We start from the raw sequence: 19,096 nt of genomic DNA on the forward strand, positions 1-19,096 counted from the left end.
TGGGAGACCTGGCTGGAGTCACTCAGCACGCCCTGGATTTGAACTCGTGACTCCAGGGGTGGTAGTCAGCGTCTTTTACCACTGAGCTACCCAGTTTTAAATTTTTTTTTTTTAAGCGATTTGAATTATGGGGACACTAGAAATGTCCTCATAAACCACATTTATAGCATAATACCCTTGTAATTACCAGTTTGTAACCTAAAAAAAGTCCTCATAAAACACTTAAACCTGCCCCCCCTCCACACACACACACATACACAAGAAATCGCTAATAAATATCTTTGAATTATTAATTTTTGTTTTGTTTAGTAAACATGTTTGAATTGCTAACTTTTCAAAACTAAACTGATCTCACTGTTCACTGTGTCTGACCACTAACCCCGTTAGATGCGCCGCCTGTAGAGGCAGTGGCAGAGGGAGCTGTGAAGGGGGTAAAAGTGTACTAATTAGGGCACATTTGCCACAGCCTACCACTCTAACAGTGCGAGGAAAAGGTTGTATTTATACAAAACTTTCTCTGATCTTTCACCTAATCTGCAGTGTAGAAGGCTCGTGCATAAACAAAATAATCTCGTGCAAGTTTTGGGTCTCAGTGCGCCACATCGACCCACTCGGTTGGGAGTTACCGATTCTTTGTCAATGAGTAGAACATCAACCTAAGAAGGTTAAACTGCTACAAAGAGCTCCGTTAGGCGGATGAATCTCTTCACTCACTCTCTGAAGAGGGACGGACTTGGATGCGTGTTCAGGAATTCACTGGATGTTGAATGTCCAAAAACAGTGAAGGATTCATTGAAGACATGGGAAAAATAAAGGGTAATGATGGCTGTTTTTAAGCCCGAGCTTCTTAAATATGCTTTGAATTTTTCGTTGTCGTCCTTGCACGTCAAACTTTTGTCTGCGAGAAGTGCACTTGGTTTGGGAAATTGGCGTGGACAAATCGCTGAGGAATTTATGCAGCTTTTTGCAGAGTAAAAAGTGCTAAATGTTTTACCATGGAAAGGTTTTAACGAACTTTGCGGGACTTGAATGAATATTTCACACATATATGACATTTTTGAGCATTGCAATGCCAAATAAAGCAAAATGTGATTCCCTGAAAAATTGTTCCTCCTGCATGACTTTGTATGATGTGGCTTTTTAAACTCTCCATACTCCTTAAAGTCAAAAAGTACTGCAGGATCATGCTAAGTCCTCTTAAATCCTAACAAAACCACAACCCTGTTCCTTAACATGGGTAAAATGAGGATGTACAGTCACAATAGTTGTTTATGATCAAAATTATTGGGCTAATATCATCTTTTCCCTGAATGCATTACTTACACTTTGAGTCACATCACATGAGTTGTGTACAGCTGTGTCCTTGCAAGGGACTGTTGACATGCCATGTTGGCAAAATTCCAAGGTCTTATTCTGTATTTTCTATAATACAAATATCTTCTGTATATGAATTGTAAAGATTTTGGCAAACTCACAAATTTGATTCTTTTCTCTCCTGTCTTCTGCTCCAGACAAAAAGTTAGATGGGGAGACCCATGGAAAAAGGCAGCGCTCACCGGTGAGAGTTCTTTAAACCGATTCTACTCTCTGAGCTTGTTTTACCCATTGGGGAATTGTTTAATCTTTAAACACCTCCTCGTAACACAAGAAATATAACTTCACTATCACTAACATGAAGCATCAGGTTGCTCCATAACTTTTTCTTTCTGTTGAAATGTGATGTGCCTGTTTATGCTCAAATGCTTATTTGTTTATCCTCAGAAATTATGTGGGACTAACTATCCAGTTAGCATTGCCTTTATTGTGGTCAGCGAGTTCTGCGAGAGATTCTCTTACTATGGCGTGAAAGGTAATCCAATGGAAAACCATTTGTAGGCTTGTTACACTAACAAAAAGTACCATGGTATTATTTAAAGTTCCTTATGGTACTATGTAAAAACCATGGTACATGAATTTGGAAATCATTAAACACCATGATATATATTAAAGTACCACGATATTAGTATATAATACTAATAATGTACCTTTGAAGTACTGTTTTATAAGTACTTTGTACATGTAGAGTATGGCTGAAATTAACCAGTTCAATAAAAATTAAGATCTCAATTAAAATACATATCCTATAGAAACAATTCTCATGGTGTATAAAATTGCTATATGCAGTTTTTAATTATTTTCTTACATGCATCCATTATATGAATATAAATGTATTGACATATATACATGCATTTTATTAAGCTTATATAATAAAGATAATTATTGCTGCAGACATTTCAGTTGTTAAACATCAATTTCAGAATTTATTGAGCTTCAAATAAAAGTAATTTATGGAATGAAAAGTTGTGTAATCTAATACATGTTATAAATATTGTATTATTATGCAACTTATTCATAAAGCGGTGCTCACACTCTACTTCATCCACTATCTGGACTGGGACAAGAATCTGTCCACAGCTGTGTACCATGCTTTCTCAAGCCTGTGCTACTTTACTCCACTTTTGGGGGCCTTGATAGCAGACTCATGGTTAGGGAAGTTCAAGTAAGTCACTTATTGGAGTTTGTTTGAGTAATCACACTCAGTAGATGAACCTAGGGAAAGTTGATGTTGAAGACAACAGATTTCATAATCTATGTGTGTCTCCATTCACAGAACCATCATCTATCTGTCTATAGTTTATGTCATTGGTCATGTGGTCAAGTCTGTTGGGGACATTCCTGATGTTGGGGACAGCACCATTCATATGTAAGCTTCTTTTGATGCCAGGCAAGGTGAAGGATGCATCTGTGGGGATGTACAGTGTATCTGTATGGGCACTGCACTGTGTGTGTGTGTGTATGTGTTTTTTGCGAGAGAGAGAAAGTAACTGTTTATCAGCACTTAAATTTTAGATGTGTGGTGAAATCGAAAAACTTTTTCTTTCCTTGTAGAGTTCTGTCAATGCTTGGTCTGATCCTCATAGCTTTTGGGACAGGAGGGATAAAACCGTGTGTTGCAGCTTTTGGTGGTGACCAGTTTGATGAGGAGCATGTAAGTTATGACATCAAAATAACTGCTGAACAAATTCCATTTAGCACCCAATGAAAGGGTTTGACGAATGCAAATGTCTCTCTTGTGTTGAAAGCAATGGCGCAGCCAGAAACAAGGCTCTCACTGTGCCATGGGAAAACAGGGTGTGCAAGAAACTGAAGCACACTAAAATGACGTGTAACATTAACAGCCGTTTCGTTAATGTCTTTAAATTATTTTTCAGATCTGTGTTGCGTTATAATGACGTAACGTAGGCCTATTTTAATTCTTTAAAAAATTAATACAACTTTTGTCAATGGAATAGGTAGGCCTGTTCATTTTCTAATATTAAGCTTATATTTAGTCATAAAAACTGAAATATGTGACAAATCGATTCGATAATTTTGGATTTATAATTATTTCCCAAAATATGCTGATGACATAAAATGTACGTGGAGGGTCAATTTGTAATGTTTTTTTTTTAAAAAAGATGTTGGGGCAGGACATAAAAATAGTCTTTAGATTGCATCACAGCCTGGCAAAGCCATGATTTGCTGCTTTTTATTGTTAATTGGTTGTAGGTGGCATTAAGGGAAGGCCCTTGGTCATTCTAGAGAACATTTTATTGGTCAAACCTATATAAGTACCTGTCAACTACTACAATATTTTGATTTTATATTTCATGGGGTCTTTAAAGGAATAGTTTACTCATAAATGGGAATTCTGTCATTGTTTACTCACCCATTACTCATGTTGTTCCAAACATGTTTGCTTTACTTTTTTGGAACACAAAAGGTGAATTTTTGAAGAATGTCCTAGATACATACTGTATAATGAAAGTGAATGAGGACCGGAGCTGTCAAGCTCCACAATAACAAAAAAGCACCACAAAAGTAATGTAAAAATGACACATGCAACTTGTGTATTATGTTCCAAGTCTTCTGAAGGAAGTAGTTATTCACTGAAAATATTGACATCCACCCTAGTTCATGAGAAAGAAAGTGAGATCAGATTTGTGAACGAATAATCTTTTGAGTGTGATCTTTTCGTTGAATCAATTGATCCTGTTCACAAAATCGGCCTGGGCTGCGTTTCCCAAAAGTATTGCAAACTTAAGTTGATCGTAGAGACCATTGGCGCTAATGGCTTCTACAATCTACTTAGCTTATGATGCTTTTGGGAAACGCAGCCCTGAATGATAGGACTGGGTAAAAATATAGATTTTCTGACGCATCGTGATCATTGTTAGAGCAACCTCGATATTGTTTCTAAATCACAAGATTTTACATGACAACCCTTTACAAAGTAATTTACTTGCATATGCGACCATATTCTGCACTATGCGAGTAAAAACATCTGTGATTACCCACTGACTGGTAAAGTTTCAGATTTTACTGACCAGCATTTGAGTAGGATAGTTTAGCTGCAAGATCCATTCACTGCATGTTGAGAGTAAAAAGGTTTGGTTTGACTCCTTCTGTGTCCAAAGATGAGATCTAATCCAATTGTCTTTAAATAATGTCTCTTTTAATACCCTTCCTGTTCTTTACAGTCAGTTGTTGATTAAAAACAACAAAAAAGTAACATTTATGGTAATTCTAATTACACATAGCATAAGTGCGCTAAGAAACACATTCTCTCTCGTTATATGCGCTCACTGGCAGATGCCAGTAGTCCTAAAGAGACAGTACTGGTTTAATACTTGTTCTACATATAAATGGAAATACTTGTAAATAGTACAAATTATGCATGTAAACAATAAACATGTTACAAAAATATAAATGCAAAATAATCTATGCAATTTCAAGACATTTATTGATGGGAATACACTGAATTTGAACATTTTCGAAAGCTAAAATGTGACCAATATGATGAAAAGCAAATGAAAATTGTATTTGTAAAATTAATATTTTAGAATTGTACCTAGGGTTACCTAGAAGGTTAGACGGTCCCTTTATAATTAACAGCATTAGCTGAGAGATAATTTATTTAACACGTATGTAAGCAAAATGGACATTGTAATTGAAATATACCCATATGAATCGATATTGAATCGGAATCGAATCAAACCGAGTGCTTGTGAATAGGAATCAAATAAAAATCTGTATCAATACCCAGCCCTACTGAATGATCGCGTTCAAAAAACAAACTGATCCGGACATCAGGTTCTCAAGTTCAACTCACTGATTCAATGATCTGGTCGTAACAGTTAACAGCTTATTGGAGGGGAAGATTATCAGTGAATAACCAACCCATTAAGACAGTACTTAATCTAACTTCTATCATTCCTTTCTTTTTTCATTCAGAAGAGAGAAGAAAATTCTTCTCAATCTTTTACATGTCAATCAATGCTGGAAGTGGCCTATCAACCATTGTAACACCATTACTTAGAGGTCAGTCTTATTTTAACCTTTTTTGCAATTAAGCTGTTAAAGCAATGAAAGTAAAGCATAAAATGTGATTATGTCCGTGAAAGAAACCTTAGATAATCACAACACATTGAAACTCCACAGGTGATGTGCAGTGTTTTGGAGGAGACTGCTATGCCCTGGCCTTTGCAGTCCCCGCGGCTTTAATGGTCATTGCCCTTGGTGAGGGTCTTCTCCGTTTTTTTTATATTTTAGCTGCAAGGATGGATGGAATTTGAAAAGAGGGAGGAGGGATTCTCAAGGATTCTCTGGATGGACTCTCAGGGCCATACACACATATAGTGATTCTTTCTTTTTGTTGGTAACTCTTTAGCTCATCCATCAGTGAAATACTGTATAAAATGTCTTTAATGGAATAGTTCACCCAAAAAGCAAAATACTGTCATCATTTAATGTCGTTCCAAAACGGTTGATTTTTTCCCCTTATAACACAAAAGGAAATATTAGGGAGAATGTTTTTCTCAGTCAAAATCCACTTTTATTGTATCCTTTTTCCATACAATGAAGGTGAATGGTAACTGAGGCTGTCAATCCCTAACATTCTGCCTGTCATCCACATTTTGTTCCATAGATGTAAGAAAGGCATACATGTTTGGAACAACATAAGGGTGAGTAAATGATGACAGGATTTTTGGGTGAACTATCCCTTTAAGGAGTGTTGTGAGGGTTGCATCTTTGAATACAGAGAAATAGCATTAAGATAGAGCCTATATTTGATTATGTATGCACTTTGAGGAATAGAATGAATCAAAATCAGAATGAGCTTTATTGCCAAGTGTGCTTACACATACAAGGAATTTGTCTTGGTGACAGGAGCTTCCAGTACACAACAATAAAAAACAGCAACAAGACTTTTAAAAAATAATTAAAATTGAATAAAAAAATAGATAAATATTGAAAAGAAAAAGTATATATAGAATACACAATAGACATATATATACATACATACATACAAATATATATATATATTATACGTACATACATACATACACATACATATACATATACACACACATACACACACACACACACATACACATACATATACATACAAACATACATACATACACACACATATACACATACGTAGTGCAAATCTAAATACAAATCGGTTATGTACAGTGCAAGGGAATGTAATGGCAGAAGAGGTAGGATGTGCTGGATAATATAAAAAGACTAAGCTGTATATTGCACATTAATTATTGCTCAAAGGGGCAGTTTTAACTGTTCATGAGATGGATAGCCTGGGGGAAAAAACAGTTCCTGTGCCTGACGGTTCTGGTGCTCAGAGCTCTGAAGCGTCGGCCAGAAGGCAACAGTTCAAAAAGGTAGTGGGCAGGGTGAGTGGGGTCCAGAGTGATTTTTCCAGCCTTTTTCCTCACTCTGGAAGTGTATAGTTCTTGAAGGGGGGGCAGGGGGCAACCAATAATCCTCTCAGCAGTCCGAACTGTCCTTTGTAGTCCTCTGATGTCTGATTTTGTAGCTGAACCAAACCAGACAGTTATTGAAGTGCAGACAGACTCAATGACCACTGAGTAGAACTGTATCAGCAGTGCCTGTGGCAGGTTGAATATCCTCAACTGGTGAAGGAAGTACAACCTCTGCTGGGCCTTTTTCGCAATGGAGTCAATGTGGGTCTCCCTCTTCAGGTCCTGTGAGATGGTAGTGCCCAGGAACCTGAATGACTCCACTGCTGCCACGGTGCTGTTTAGAATGGTGAGGGGGGACAGTGTTGGGGGGTTCCTCCTAAAGTCCACAATCATTTCCACTGTTTTGAGCGTGTTCAGCTCAAGGTTGTTTTGACTGCACCAGACAGCCAGCTGTTTAACCTCCCTTCTGTATGCAGACTCATCGTCATCTCAGATGAGGCCGATGACAGTGGTGTTATCTGCAAACTTCAGGAGCTTGACAGAGGGGTCCTTGGCGAATCAGTCGTTGGTGTAGGGGGAGAAGAGTAGTGGGGAGAGCACACATCCCTTGGGGGCACCAGTGCTGATTGTTCAGGTGCTGGAAGTGAATTTCCCCTGTCTCACAAGCTGCTGCCTGTCTGTCAGAAAGCTGGTAATCCACTGACAGATAGACGTGGGAACAGAGAGTTGGTGTAAATTAGTCTGGAGAATAGCTGGGATGATGGCGTTGAAAGCTGAACTGAAGTCCACAAAAAGAATCCTTGCATATGTCCCTGGTCTGTCCAGATGTTGCAGGATATGATGCAATCCCATGTTGACTGCATCATCCACAGACCTGTTTGCTCGATAAGCATATTGAAGGGGATCTAGAAAGGGTCCAGTGATGTCCTTCAGGTGGGCCAACACCAGTCTCTCAAATGACTTCATGACCACAGACATCAGGGCGACAGGTCTGTAGTCATTAAGTCCTGTGATTTTTCATTTCTTTGGGATGGGAATGATAGTGGAATGTTTGAAGCAGCATGGGACTTCATACTGCTCCAGTGATCTATTGAAGATCTGTATGAAGATGGGGGCCAGCTGGTTAGCACAGGATCTAAGACATGCAGGTGAAACGCCATCTGGGCCCTGTGCTTTCCTTATCCTTTCTTTTTGTAAGACGTGGCTCACATCATCTTCACAGATCTTAAGTGCAGGTTGAGTAGCAGGAGGAGGGAGGAGGGGGGTTGCAGGAGGTGTTGGTGTTTGTGTGAAGTGAAGGTCAGAGTGGGTGTGGGGTGTGAGATTGGGCCTTTCAAATCTACAGTAGAACACATTCAGGTTGTCAGCCAGTTGTTGGTCCACCACAGGGTTGGGGGTAGGAGTCCTGTAATTCGTAAACACTCCACACTGATGCAGGGTCGTTAGCTGAAAACTTGTTTTTCAGCTTCTCAGAGTATCTTCTTTTAGCCACTCTGATTCCCTTATTCAGTGTGTTCCTGGCCTGATTGTACAAGACTTTATCCCCAGCTCTGTAAGCATCCTCTTTGGCCTGACGAAGCTGCCTGAGTTCTGCTGTAAACCATGGTTTGTCATTGTTAAATGTTAAATAAGTCCTAGTAGGAATGCACATATCCTCACAGAAACTGATATATGATGTAACAGTATCTGTGAGCTTGTCCAGGTCTGTGGCTGCAGCCTCAAAAACACTCCAATCAGTGCAAAGCAGGCTTAAAGTTCCAGCTCTGGTTCGTTGGTCCATCTCTTTACAGTCCTTACTACAGGCTTAGCAGATTTTGATTTATGTCTGTAGGTTGGAAGAAGGTGAACCAGACAGTGATCAGATAGTCCCAAACTGCTCTAGGAACAGAGCGACATGCATCCTTTATTGTTGTGTAGCAGTAATCCAGTATATTTCTGTCTCTGGTTGGGCATGTAATGTGCTGTTTGTATTTGGGCAGTTCATGTGTGAGGTTTGCTTTGTTAAAATCCCCAAGAATAATAATAACTGAGTCCGGGTATTGTTGTTCTGTGTCTGTGATTTGATCAGCCAACTGTTGCAGCACGGCATTCAAACACGCGTTTGGCGCGATATACACACTCACCAGAATAAACGAGGAAAACTCCTGCGGCGAGTAGAAAGGCTTACAGTTAATAAAGAGCACTTCCAAATTAGGACAGCACATCTTCTTTAATGTGGTTACATCTGTACACCAACTTTCATTGATGTAAAAGCATGTTCCACTGCCTCTTGTTTTCCCCGTTAACTCCACGATGCAGTCCACTCTGAACAGCTGAAAGCCCGGCAGATGTAACGCGCTGTCCGGTATGTCAGCCAGGTTTCTGTGAAGCACAAGGCAGCAGAGGTTGAAAAGTCCTTGTTTGTGCGGGTGAGGAGATATAGTTCATCCGTTTTGTTTGGAAGAAAGTGGTCATTCGCAAGAGTGAATGCTTAGCAGCGTTGTTCGAAAGCCCCACCGACAGAGCTTGACCAGCTTGCCTGCTCGTCTCCCTCACCTGCGTCTCATAGTGCGTTTAAACAACACAGCCACGCCTCCGACTAAAATGTCAAACAAAACGTCCGAATATTCAAAATCCGGGAAAAGATTGACTGGTAAATGCTGTTGAATGTTCAGCAGTTTGTCTCTGGTAAAACCAGAAGTCATTTGAGAGACTGGTGTTGGCCCACCTGAAGGACATCACTGGACCCTTTCTAGATCCCCTTCTCTGAATAGCATACTACTTCTACACAACTAGAAAAAGGCTCCCTTCATCCACCCCATTAAATGTTTTAGGCATGCATTTACTGTACATTAACATCTCTGAACCTGTTTTTGTAGTGTTTTTTATTGCTGGAAGTGGGATGTATAAGGAGAGTCCTCCTGAGGGGAATGTCCTTGCAAGAGGTAGGAGTAGGGTTAGGATTTAGGGTTAAGGTAAGGGTTGGGGTAGGGGTAGGGTTAGAGGTAAGGTTAACAGTGTAAATACAGATGACTCAAGATGGTAAATACAGATGACTCAAGATGGTGCCGAGTATGGCTGCTGCATTGCGAGCTCCGACACAACATAGTAGTGTTTTGTTTGTTTTGTTCACAATTCTTATGTTTTTTGTCTTGGATGTTGTCTGCCTTATTGTCTACAACAGACAAACACTTTTGGACATTGGTTCAGCAATTGCACACCGTAAACCGGACTTCAAATTTCTCAATGCCGACCCGCTGTTTACAAACACGCAAGCGGAGCCCTTTGTCTGGGCAGCACGGCCGTGGAAACGCAAAAGGAAAAGGGGAAACAGAGCCGGCGTTCTCATCAAAGTAAGACGCCGCGCAAATTGACCCCCGCTACCCACTATTCTACTGGCAAATGTTCAGTCTCTGGATAACAAGCTCTGTGAGCTGAAAGCGTGGATCTCTTTCCAACGAGATACAAGGGACTGCTGCATTATCTGCCTTACGGAAACTTGGATGTCTGCGGAGATTCCAGACTCAGCCATTGAACCCGCGGGATTCTCCGTGCACCGAGCAGACAGAGCGAAAGACCTCTCAGGTAAAAGCAGAGGAGGTGGTGTATGTTTTATGATCAACAAATCCTGGTGTGATCAGAGGAACGTACATTCTATCAAGTCTTTCTGCTCTCCTGATCTGGAATTTCTCATGCTTCTGTGTCGACCATTCTGGCTACCGAGGGAATTCACAGCGGTCATTATCACAGCTGTGTATATCCCCCCACAAGCCGACACAGACCGGGCACTCAAGGAACTCTATGGGAGTATAAGTGAGCAGGAAACCGCGCACCCTGAGGCTGTGTTCATTGTGACCGGGGACTTTAATAAAGCCAGTTTAAAATCAGTCGCACCAAAATACCACCAGCACATTAGTTTCAACACACGAGGGGACCGGGTTTTGGACCATTGCTACTCTCCCTTCCGGGATGGCTACAAATCCCTCCCCCGCCCACCAATTTGGCAAATCGGATCACTCTTCCGTTCTGCTTCTGCCCGCTTACAGGCAGAAACTGAAACAGGAAGCACCCACCCTCAGAACGATCCAGTGCTGGTCGGACCAATCAGATTCCATGCTACAAGACTGTTTTGATCACACGGACTGGGAGATGTTCCGGTTCGCCTCTGATGACGACATCGAGCTTTACGCTGATTGCGTAATGTGTTTCATCAAAAAGTGCATGGAGGACGTGGTTCCGACCAGAACAATAAGGATCTATCCGAATCAGAAACCATGGATAAATAATGATGTTCGCGCAGCACTTAATGTGCGGACCTCCGCTTTTAATTCCGGGAATGCAGAGGAGCATAAACAAGCCAGTTATGCCCTCCGAAAACTGCAAAACGCCAGTACAGGAGCAAGATTGAAGGACAGTTTAACACCACCAACTCTAGAAGCATGTGGCAGGGAATTAACATCATCACGGACTTTAAAGGCAATAAAAACTCTGCCATGAACACCGCTGCCTCTCTCCCGGATGAGCTAAATACTTTTTATGCTCGTTTTGAGGGAAATAACACTGCCCTCGCGGAGAGAGCTCTCGCGGCCGAAGCTACAGAGGTTAGTTCACTCTCCGTCTCTGTAGCGGATGTAACCTGATCCTTCCGATGGGTGAATATCCGCAAAGCCGCTGGCCCAGACGGCATTCCGGGCCGCGTCATCAGAGCATGCGCGAACCAGCTGGCTGGTGTTTTTATGGACATTTTCAACCTTTCTCTCTCTTTGTCTGTAGTCCCCACATGCTTTAAAACATCCACCATTGTGCCTGTTCCAAAACAATCAAAAATAACTTGCTTAAATGACTGGCGTCCTGTTGCTCTGACCCCCATCATCAGCAAATGCTTTGAGAGACTAATCAGAGATTACATCTGTTCTGTGCTGCCTCTATCTCTAGACCCATTGCAGTTTGCTTACAGCAACAACCGCTCCACTGATGATGCCATTGCATCTACATTACACACTGCTCTCTCCCACCTGGAAAAAAAGAACACTTATGTGAGAATGCTGTTTGTAGACTACAGCTCGGCATTCAACACCATAGTGCCCTCCAAGCTAGATGAGAAACTCCGGGCTCTGGGCTTAAACAGCTCGCTGTGCAGCTGGATCATGGACTTCCTGTCAAGCAGACGCCAGGTGGTTAGAACGGGCAGCAACATCTCCTCATCACTGACCCTCAACACTGGAGCCCCGCAGGGCTGTGTTCTCAGCCCACTACTGTATTCCTTGTACACACATGACTGTGTGGCAACACACAGCTCCAATGCCATCATTAAGTTTGCTGATGACACGACGGTGGTAGGTCTGATCACTGACAATGATGAAACAGCCTACAGAGAGGAGGTGCACACTCTGACACACTGGTGTCAGGAGCACAACATCTCCCTCAACGTCAGTAAGACAAAGGAGCTTGTGGTGGACTTCAGAAGAAAAGACAAAGAACACAGCCCCATCACCATCAATGGAGCACCGGTGGAGAGAGTCAGCAGCTTCAAGTTCCTGGGTGTCCACATCACTGAGGAACTCACATGGTCCATCCACACTGAAGTCGTTGTGAAGAAGGCTCATCAGCGTCTCTTCTTCCTGAGACGGCTGAGGAAGTTTGGAATGAACCGCCACATCCTCACACGGTTCTACACCTGCACTGTAGAGAGCATCCTGACTGGCTGCATCTCCGCCTGGTATGGCAATAGCACCGCCCACAACCGCAAAGCACTGCAAAGGGTGGTGCGAACTGCCAGACACATCATCGGAGGTGAGCTTCCCTCCCTCCAGGAAATATATACAAGGCGGTGTGTGAAAAAAGCTCGGAGGATCATCAGAGACTCCAGCCACCCGAGCCATGGGCTGTTCTCACTGCTACCATCAGGCAGGCGGTATCGCAGCATCAGGACCCGCACCAGCCGACTCCATGATAGCTTCTTCCCCCAAGCAATCAGACTTCTGAACTCTTGATCTCCCACGATCAAAATACATCAGCACTGCACTTTATTAATCTTACTCTTAAATCTCACACCGGACTGTCATAAATTATATTATTATTATATTACATTCTCTCTTAACAACTGACTATCAACCGACAGCCTGAATGTCAATACAGTACAATACTGTACATTCTATATATACTATATATACTTTTTTATATATTTTTATTTTTTATTTTTATTGAATAATGTGTATCTATATAGTGCGTATTGTATACTGTACAGTGTATGTTATTATTTGTATATTGTTGAGTGTAATTATGTGTATAACAGATGTTTAAATTGTGTTGTGTTAATTTGATGTTATTGTAAATTGGTACTGTCTCATCACTGTCACGACTGCTATGTTGATCGGAACTGCACCCAAGAATTTCACACACCATTGCACTTGTGTATATGGCTGTGTGACAATAAAGTGATTTGATTGATTTGATGTAATTAAATGCAGGTACTATTAATGTAAGTGCAAAGCAGCAACACATATGTACATAATACGTACATTGTATCAAATAATTAAGGACATATTAGCAAAAAACACCTAATATAAAGAGGGTCCAAGTGTTTAAAATTAAAACAATAAAAATAGCACTTTACTCTTAACTAAATTAAATAATTTAATTATAAATGATTTCAAGTTAGATTAGTTACTTAAATTTAAATCAAGTATAATTCATTATATTTATTGAAAGCTTAGAATCTCAGGAAGCACTTTAAAGGGATAAAGTTTAAATTCTGTCTTTTTTTACTTGCCCTAATTTTGTTCCAAACCCTTACAAACTTACTTTCTTCCATGAAACGCAAAGGAACATGTTAGGCAGAGTGTTTGCCTCAGTCACTATTCACTTCCATTTTATGGAAAAAAAACACACCATGTAAGTGAAAAGTGACTCAGGCTGTCAGTCCCTAACATTCTGCTAAACATCTCCTTTTGTGTTCTATCATAAAGGAGTAAATGACAACAAAGTTTTCATTTTTGGGTAAACTATCCCTAAGTTAGTATCAATAAGTAAATATGTGATAGTTACAGGAGTTCAGCGGACAATTTGTTTTATTTATGCTTATTACATCTCCAAACCCAGCAAAAAGTGAGTTTATGACAGATGTTGTAAAGATATTAGACATTATCCAAAAAAAAACCTAAGCAACACAGTTTGATTGTCGCCTTCATAAACAATGCCTCACATCATGTTCTGCACATATTCTAATGGTTATAGTGTCATTTAGTGGGTGTATGTTTTTTTATTGTTAAGATGCTGAATGCTTTGCTGATTCTGGTGTTTATTCCAATTTTCGACATGGGAATATACCCACTGATAGGCCTGTGTCGGATCAAGCTCACGTGAGTGCTGCAATAATATACAATCACATAAACTCAGTAATAGCTAGAATTGCCCTTTGACTTCCATTATAAATGTATTACTGCACAACACAATTTGTTTTTACAAAGTGACGGACAAGCCAAAATGATTGTCTGTGGTAATTAACAGCGTGCCACAGATGCTATCAACTGAGCTTAACTTGTTTTTAAACCCAGAACATTGCTTGAAATTGTTGACTAAACTACAGTACACACAAGGTTTAGACTTCAGTTAAGTTCTGTCACGATGTGCATAAGATGTATTGTTTTATTAATGGGCAACATGATAAATAAACCAGTGACTTTTTCTTGCTATTTTCAGTCCTCTAAGGAAGATGGCAGCAGGCATGATCCTTGCTGCACTTGCCTTCTGTGCTGCAACAATCATAGAAGTCAGCGTCATTGTATGTATATTTCCAAAAAATGCACATAAAAAGAAACTACTCTAGAACCACTTAAAGCATGTTAACAGAATGATAATTGAAAATGGCATTTCATTTCATTGCACAGAATATTGTTGTGGAGCCCCCTCCTGCCAAACAAAGCCTAATTCAGGTTTTCAGTCTTATGGATTCAGATGTCACAGTGCAGTTTACAGGACATAATGTCTTCTCAGAGCCAATCAAATCATATGAGGTAAATTAATATAGGTGAATGAAGAAAAGCAAAAAGGCACAAAGAAATATATATATATACGTTTAATAAAGACAGATACAACGCATACATGCACCATTCATCAAAAACATTTTAAGACACTGGAGAAGAAAGAAAAAAGAGGAAAATTAAATTAAAATCATAATAATAAATAATAATAAAAACACACAGGCTGTAATTTTTAATAATCATATATTTTTTAATAAAGACAAAAACAAAGCATACATGCACAAAACATCAAAAACATTTTAAGACACCGGAGAAGAAATAAAAAAGAAAAAGAAGAACATTTAATTGAAATTAAATAATAATAATAATAAAAACACACACACTGTCACGGCTCCGGTGAGTTTGTCGGTTTGTTTTGTAATTTTCTCTCCCTCATGTCTCACAGGTGCGGCCAGCAAGCATGATCGGCATTTCCATGGGAACACTGATTTAATATTAAAAAAAGTTAGCATTACATTCTTATATAAATATCAAGTGAAGTAAGCATCACCACCTCATCTTTATTTAAATAATTAGTTTAAAAAATCAAGAACAGAATAATCTTCTATCCATGTTAAAGTATCTTTTTTTAAGCAATTCCCATATACGTCTCAATATTGTCTTATAGATTATTCTGATTGTCCGTTGTAATAAGTGTAACTATTTATTAAACATTGGTACAATTTATCATATTGCTGTTGGGAGTTTTTTTTTCTAAAAGCAATAAGCCACTCGAGTCAGTGCCTAACTGTGATTTTACCACAGTTAACGCTTATCCTTATTGTTATTGTTTACACCCACGTTGCTTCTTTGTCAAGTACCAATTAGAGCCATAAAATGTCAAGAGTAATAAACAAAATAATAGATATGCTGTGATAGTAAACTTAGATTTGGATAAAATAATATTTATGGAACACTATTACATATCTCAGTTAGCTAACATTACTATATCAGGACATAGGCTGTTGGGTTTTGACTTATGTTAGTCAGTAAACCCCTGTTTTTATCTCACAGGATCCTTTGGAATACACCAGTCTTCCACTTGCTGGTGTTTCCCAGCTGCACACAGTTACTGTCAGTCACAATGGGACACAACATCAGTGTCAGCTCAACTTCACAGAGCAGACTGCCTACAGCCTCATCCTGCACAGTCATCCTAATGGCATTGCATGCAAACTGGTGAGTTCAAATCAGTGCTGTGTTTATCAGAACTGGTTGTGATAAAGAGATTTTATCATAGATTTTATCAGCAAACAGTTCATATTATATGTTTGTCAGAGTTGCAAATATGCAGTATTTAGCATCTTCATTATTAAAAAAACAAATACAGGTGGAAGATTACATCACCAAATCTGAAACCGGGGCTGTGTATCTAAGGTAAAAGGCAGCTTTTATTCTGGCCAGAAAGTAATACTGGAAAAACATTTGCTTTGTATTATGTCTATTACTGTTTAACAGCTTTGATAAACTTTAGTTGTTTGCTGCCATTATCAGTACATTCAAGCTAAACTTTGACAGAACAACTGGGACAGTCTGATCATATTCAGTACTCTTTTGTCTATTTTAGGTTTATTAATACACGTTCAGAGAGTATCAGCATAACAGTTGGCACTGATGAATTATATGTGCCTGCTGATTATGGCATTTCTCGCAATATCAGCATACAAAGGGGAGAGTGAGTATTTGAAGCCTACATCTAATTCATAAACATATACACATATAGCCTATACTCCTCAAATTGATCACTGTATATTGACTTTTTTATAGATACAATGGAGTTAAATGCATATCCGGCTCCGACCAATATCACATTGATCTGGGACTTCTTGATTTTGGTGCCTTCTACACAGTCATACTCAAAGGGGTGAGTTATTGAGTCCAGTTTCTGGTTAATGTTTTCCTGTACCTTTTACTGTACAGCAAAGTTTAAGATAGTTTACTGTGTACTTTATAATGGCTGAAAGCAATGGTGTGTAGATTTTGGCTGTAGATTTTACAAGCTAAACAATGAGATTTAACTGTTGCGAGATATACATTCAGTTTGAGGACATTTATAGTCCTCAAACTTAAATGTGAGGTCCACAAACATCACCTAATTTAACATTGAAAATTAAGTTTTAAAATGAATCTTAATTGTAAAAATGGCAAAGTATAGTTACTTCTGAGAAAATGTCTTGCATTATTTGTTTGCAGATGCAGATTGGTTTGTTTGATGTTATCTAATGCAAAATAAATTCATTTTATGTCCAAATACTTTTTGGGGGCCACTGTATATGCTAATCTGAGTGAACAAAATGTGACACAGATGTGTTCAATTTCCATAGGACAGAGATGAACTAACTTTTGAAAAGATGGAGGATATCCAAGCCAACAATGTTCACATTGCCTGGCAGATTCCACAGTATGTTTTCCTCACTGCAGGAGAAGTCATATTCTCCATCACTGGCTTGGAGTTCTCCTACTCACAGGCAAGTTAATCAAATGCCTTAGTTCACTATCCATATATTGTGTACATATTTGTCAATTTAAATGCTTTTGTTTGTAGGCACCCGCAAGCATGAAATCTGTTCTTCAGGCCGGATGGCTTATGACAGTGGCATTTGGAAATGTCATTGTATTGATTGTGGCAGAGGGGGCTGGAATGGAACAGGTAAGCTGTGGTTTGTATATCCCAAAAGTTCCTTAAAATATCAGGGAATGTTAAATTTTTTATTTTCAGGTCTGGAAAAAGTATGGAAATTGTAAAAAAAAAATTGTAAGAATTCGTTGTAAGAGCAATTTATTAGCCAATCATATATTTCAGATCTATTCAAAACATTTTTTATTATATTGTACATTCCATTTCCATTATATATTATAGACAGTTATTTTTTACTTTTTTCACTTTTTGTGTGTAGTATTAATTGTTTCCCATTAAGCAAATAAAATAATAATCATAAAAAAAGTAAATAAAAAGAAAAAAAGAAAATAAATAAATATGCATACACTTATATGTTTACCCATCGTATACACATATATCTCACAATTTGATTCCAAATTAATAATGCATATGTTCATAGAAGCTTTAAAAAAAAAGAAGAAAAAAAAAGGACTTGTTCAGAAATTCCATGTGACTGTTCACTTTCCTTCCAACTTATTCTTTAATTTCATATATTAAATTAAATGGTGCTCATCTTTTTTCAAAAATCCCTTTTTTTGCTATTAATTTCATGTTACCATCTCCATAGAATGAGATACAAAACATTCATTCTATGTATCTGTATTTTAGACTAGCTTTGAAAGTGGATCATCGAATCAGCATTCAGAGTCAGAACTATCTGTTTCAAAATCATTTTTATTTCATCACATTCACTCTTATTTTCTAAGTCCTTGGTAATATCTGTAATATTTGTAAGCTCTTAGTATATCTTTGAAATATATACAAAATACGAAGTTTTGAGTACAGAGGCAATAAACATTAGCTCATATGATATAACTGACTATGTTTCTTTTTAGTAGAGTAGAATCATTTCATTTTTAGACATCTCTTCTATATACATTTTTTTTTCTAGGTTTGCTCTTTTTTTCAGATCTAAAATGTTATCAGCTAGAAATTGCTCTTTGTGAATGCACAAATCATTAAAAGCACTTATCCAGTAATCACAAACTACTGGAAAAGTCATAGATAAATCATGCATATTCATTGGTCAAAAGATGTGGGAACTCTTGTGTATATATTCTACCCCGATAAGATTTGATTCCTAGGATGTTGTAATCCACAGTGGCTGGAGTTCCTCCTTTTTGCTGGTCTTTTGGTGGCAGTCAGCATCATTTTCTCCATCATGGCCTATTTCTACACCTACGTGGATCAAGACCAGCTGGACAAGATTTCCAGAGAGGATGCAGATGATCAAAATGTGGATTGTTACAAGAGTAATTAAAATGAGACAGTTTACATGCCAAAAAGGACCAAGATGTAGCCAAGAACACTGTCTCCTTATAAACTATCCACATCTATTATTTGTGAATAAGCTGATCTTCTTTCACAACAAACTGTGTTAGCTGGACCACAGTTATGTTATTTTGTCATTCCAGGGCCAATATGTGGTCTTCTGCTGAGCTATACTGCTCAGGAATAATTTTCCAGCTAAATCAAGAAAAAAACAAATATACTGTGCTGAGGGAATTACAGTATGTTTTTACTTTACATGGTACCCTATATGAATAAATACTTTTTTAGAATGTGATAAACTTTATATATAAATATGTAAATAATATACACTATCAATGTCTATAATTAATGGTAATGCC

General features: G+C 38.7%; 1 protein-coding gene across 1 annotated transcript; it reads left to right on the forward strand.

The window, feature by feature from the left end:
• The first annotated feature begins 800 nt into the window (after positions 1–800).
• LOC127448025 (solute carrier family 15 member 2-like) lies at positions 801–18,727 on the forward strand. The gene is made up of 19 exons (XM_051710293.1): positions 801–816; positions 1,512–1,558; positions 1,762–1,849; positions 2,398–2,539; positions 2,651–2,743; positions 2,929–3,032; positions 5,314–5,400; positions 5,521–5,598; positions 9,665–9,741; positions 14,058–14,146; positions 14,487–14,568; positions 14,675–14,800; positions 15,821–15,985; positions 16,137–16,183; positions 16,374–16,481; positions 16,574–16,670; positions 17,131–17,274; positions 17,352–17,456; positions 18,568–18,727. Exons 1-19 carry the CDS (start codon positions 801–803, stop codon positions 18,724–18,726), a joined length of 1,854 nt encoding a protein of 617 aa, XP_051566253.1. The 3' UTR covers position 18,727.
• Positions 18,728–19,096: the final 369 nt, after the last annotated feature.

Source organism: Myxocyprinus asiaticus, chromosome 11 (assembly GCF_019703515.2).
Source record: "Myxocyprinus asiaticus isolate MX2 ecotype Aquarium Trade chromosome 11, UBuf_Myxa_2, whole genome shotgun sequence".
NCBI classification, from domain to species: Eukaryota; Metazoa; Chordata; class Actinopteri; order Cypriniformes; family Catostomidae; genus Myxocyprinus; species Myxocyprinus asiaticus.